This window comes from Fulmarus glacialis, unplaced genomic scaffold (assembly GCF_000690835.1).
Source record: "Fulmarus glacialis isolate BGI_N327 unplaced genomic scaffold, ASM69083v1 scaffold14869, whole genome shotgun sequence".
NCBI lineage: Eukaryota > Metazoa > Chordata > Aves > Procellariiformes > Procellariidae > Fulmarus > Fulmarus glacialis.
In genome coordinates, this window is record NW_009231510.1 from 16,485 (window position 1) to 19,769 (window position 3,285).

Consider the following 3,285-nt stretch of genomic DNA (forward strand, 5'->3'; position numbering starts at 1 on the left):
TGCCGTTCCGGCGATATTTCGGGTGGACGCCCCAGCCGAAGAGCGAGGCGTACTCCCAGCCCTCCCCGTCCAGCTCCTCCTGCTTGTGCTGCCAGGCAGGGACATGCCGGGGCTCAGGGGGGCTCGGTCCCACCACCCCACAGCCCCTCTGCAGGTGACAATGGTGGGATCCCAGCACAGCCAAGGGGCAAAGCCGCTTTGGGGCTCTCCAGGACCAGGGTTGTGCCCACCCAAATCTGGATCCAGCCTCTTTGACCAGCCCTCCCCGTCCAGCTCCTCCTGCTTGTGCTGCCAGGCAGGGACATGCCGGGGCTCAGGGGGGCTCGGTCCCACCACCCCACAGCCCCTCTGCAGGTGACAATGGTGGGATCCCAGCACAGCCAAGGGGCAAAGCCGCTTTGGGGCTCTCCAGGACCAGGGTTGTGCCCACCCAAATCTGGATCCAGCCTCTTTGAGCAGTTGTCCCACCTCGTGACCTCCCTGCATGTCTCCAGCTTAGCTGGGGATTCAGCCCTTCGTCCAATCCCTGGGGTGAAACCCACTTGGAGAAGGGTCTCGCTGGGCTGGGGACTGCCTGTGCTGAGCAAGGAGGGGGCCGCATCCTGCCCAGGCCTGGATAGCACCACCGCCTCCATCTTCCCAGCCTGCCCTCCACCTTTGATCCCTCCCGGGGCCACCATGGCTCTGCCACCATGGCAGAACATCCTGTCCAGGGCATCGGTCACAAGCCCATGAAGACTTTTTTTTCCCCAGGGTTGTGTCATCTCCCTGTGACACTTGCATCCCTTTGGCAAATGGGGTGGCAGGGGTTCCCCATGCTTCCCATCCACAATTATCTAGAAAAAAGTGCTGAAAAGGGAGGAAAGTGTCTTGGGGCACTTGCCGGGGCAGCGCTGCGGTGGCATTTGCAGTCCAATTGCACCACCTAGAGGGAAGTAGGACTAGGACAGGGGACAGACAGGGGACCTCTGCCAGCGCCGGTCCTGCTTCGTGGCACTGGTGGAGTTCCCCGTCCCACCCCGCAGCCCAACCAAGCAGAGGTGAAGTGTTCTCCACCTCTGGGAGATGTTGACCCCCATGGTGGAAACCACAGAGGCTGCTGCTGCTCCAGCACGGAGACCAGGGCCACCAGGCTTCAAAGCACAGCAGGTCTCTGCAGAAGGCCAAGCACCTCCACCTCCACATGGAGAGACAGGGACACGGCCCCAGCCTGCTCTCACCCTCTTCTCTCTGGCCCCCGTCCTACCTTCCTCATGGCCTCCATCTGCGAGAGGTCCCTCCGGCGGAGCCGCACCCAGCGCCGTCGCCGGTTGGTGTGGTACATCTTCTCGGCTGGCACCCACGCCTTGGGCTTGCGGTCCGGCGGGATGGTGATGCCGTACTCCCAGCCTTGGAGAGAAGGAGACACCTGGATGAAGGTGGGAGAAGAGCCCCCCACCTTGCCTCCCACCAGGCACCTCTCTTCACATATATCCAGACCGAAACACCTTTAATAACAAAGGTTTGTCCAGATACAACGCGCTTTCCCGGTTTGCTGGTCCATGCAGATAATGACCTACTCATGCTGCGACCCAATGGAGGTGTCCCTCTGGGGATGCCCAGGAGCGGGATTCAGGGTGTCCCACCAGCCCTTGGCTCAAAGTCACAGCTTGAGGACTCTCCTTTATCCTACCTTTGGCAACCCCAACCCTTGTGACCATCTCGAATGCTCTCTGGCCTGATGCTTTCCATTTCTCTTTCACCAGAAGCCAGGTAAGATCTTCCAGAAGAACAGCCTGGACTATCCCCAGCAGGAAAGCGCTGCCTTTGTGGCTGCCCACCCCACAGCCCCAGCCTCAGCCAGAGCAAGGGGGAGTGGGGAGAGGGTACCCCCAGGGCCTGATCCCCTTCTCCTGAAGCCAGCGGGGCAGCTCACACAGCCATGAAGGGGATGTTATCATCCCTAGTGCTGGGTGGGACCGTGGAAGGAAACACCACGATGGGCAGAGTAAAGGGGATGAAAATGGCATGGATGCCCAAAACTGCTTTCTGATACCTTTCTCATCCACGGCTCTGTTGAGGTCGGTGTCCCACTCCACGTCTTCCCATTTCCAGCCCGGAGGACACTCAATCTCATCCTTATGCAGGACCTTCTCTCCATTCTGTGGGACGCAGGGGTGTTCTCAACCAAACAGTGCCCAGCAGATGCCTAAATCTCCCCTGAGCCCCCCAGGGCTTCCTGCCACTGCAGCTTGGGGTGGCGGCTCAGCGTGGGCTGCCCTCTTTGTCCTTACCACGTCGGTGTAGGCATCAGTCATGTGGATCCACTGGCCTCCAGGCAGCCGGACCTGGTTCTCGAACACCTCCTCCACGAAGCTCAGGTGCCCAGCGTCCACGTCGTGCAGCAACCTGCACCCCAGGGAGATGCATGGCATCAGGGGTTCCCCCTCCTGCCCCCCCCAGCCCCTCTAGCCCTGCAAGGGCAGCAGCACGGTCTTCCCTCCTCTCATGGCTGGCCACACCACTCCAGCACACGCTTTGCCTCCTCAGCCTCTTCCACCCCAGATGCACCAAGCAAAGCTCCCACGAGACCTCAGCAACCCCGCTCAGGTGAAGCCCAGGCTGTAAATCCAACGCAAGAAGTTGGCTGAGCAACCACCATCCCCTCAGTGCCCCGCTGGGATCCCACCTCCAAAGCTCCTCAGTGTGGGGCTTGCACAGGCACCCCGGTGAGCTGGGTGCTGGGGCCATCATGTCCATGAGCACCCATGCAGCACCCACCGCCCCAGGGACATCACCCAGCGCAGAGACACTGTTGACTAAAAAGGACGGGTCAGGCAGACGAGGAACCCCCATGGCACCCCAGATCTCCATCCAGCTTTCTGGGTGATCTTGCCACCAGCTTAGCATCTGCTCGGGTTTTTGGGGTGTCCACGACAGCCCACCCAGGCTCTGCTCTTTGCAGAAAACCATCACTCACGTCTTCTCTGGGCAGATGAACCAGTCCCCGGCCCAGGTCCAGCCCGTGGAGGGGCGGAAGCTGTCCTTCGGCAGCTTGATCTTGCCAGTGACATCTGAGTATTTGGGGTAGGTCAGGCCGGTCGTGCCCCAGTTCCCCACCTGCGCCAGCTTGGTCTGGTTCTCATACTGGGGGAGCAAAAGCCGCGAGGTTTTTTGCGTTGGAGGCACAAAATCCCATGAATAATCCTTTTGAAATCCCATGAATAATCCCTTCCCTCCTGGAGAACCCCATCCTGAGGACAGACCTCCTGGGAAGAGCTTAACCGCCCCTCCCAGCCCCCCACC

General features: G+C 60.6%; 1 protein-coding gene across 1 annotated transcript in view; it reads right to left on the reverse strand.

Annotated features, from left to right (window-relative positions):
• LOC104081753 (dysferlin-like) overlaps window positions 1-3,285 on the reverse strand; it is a gene marked incomplete at its 3' end in the record, with an annotated part of 29,907 nt that overhangs the window by 14,818 nt on the left and 11,804 nt on the right. The window contains 5 exon segments of the mRNA XM_009584610.1: window positions 5-88; window positions 1,247-1,389; window positions 2,036-2,141; window positions 2,274-2,388; window positions 2,960-3,126. Of these exon segments, the coding sequence (XP_009582905.1) occupies window positions 5-88; window positions 1,247-1,389; window positions 2,036-2,141; window positions 2,274-2,388; window positions 2,960-3,126 (615 nt within the window).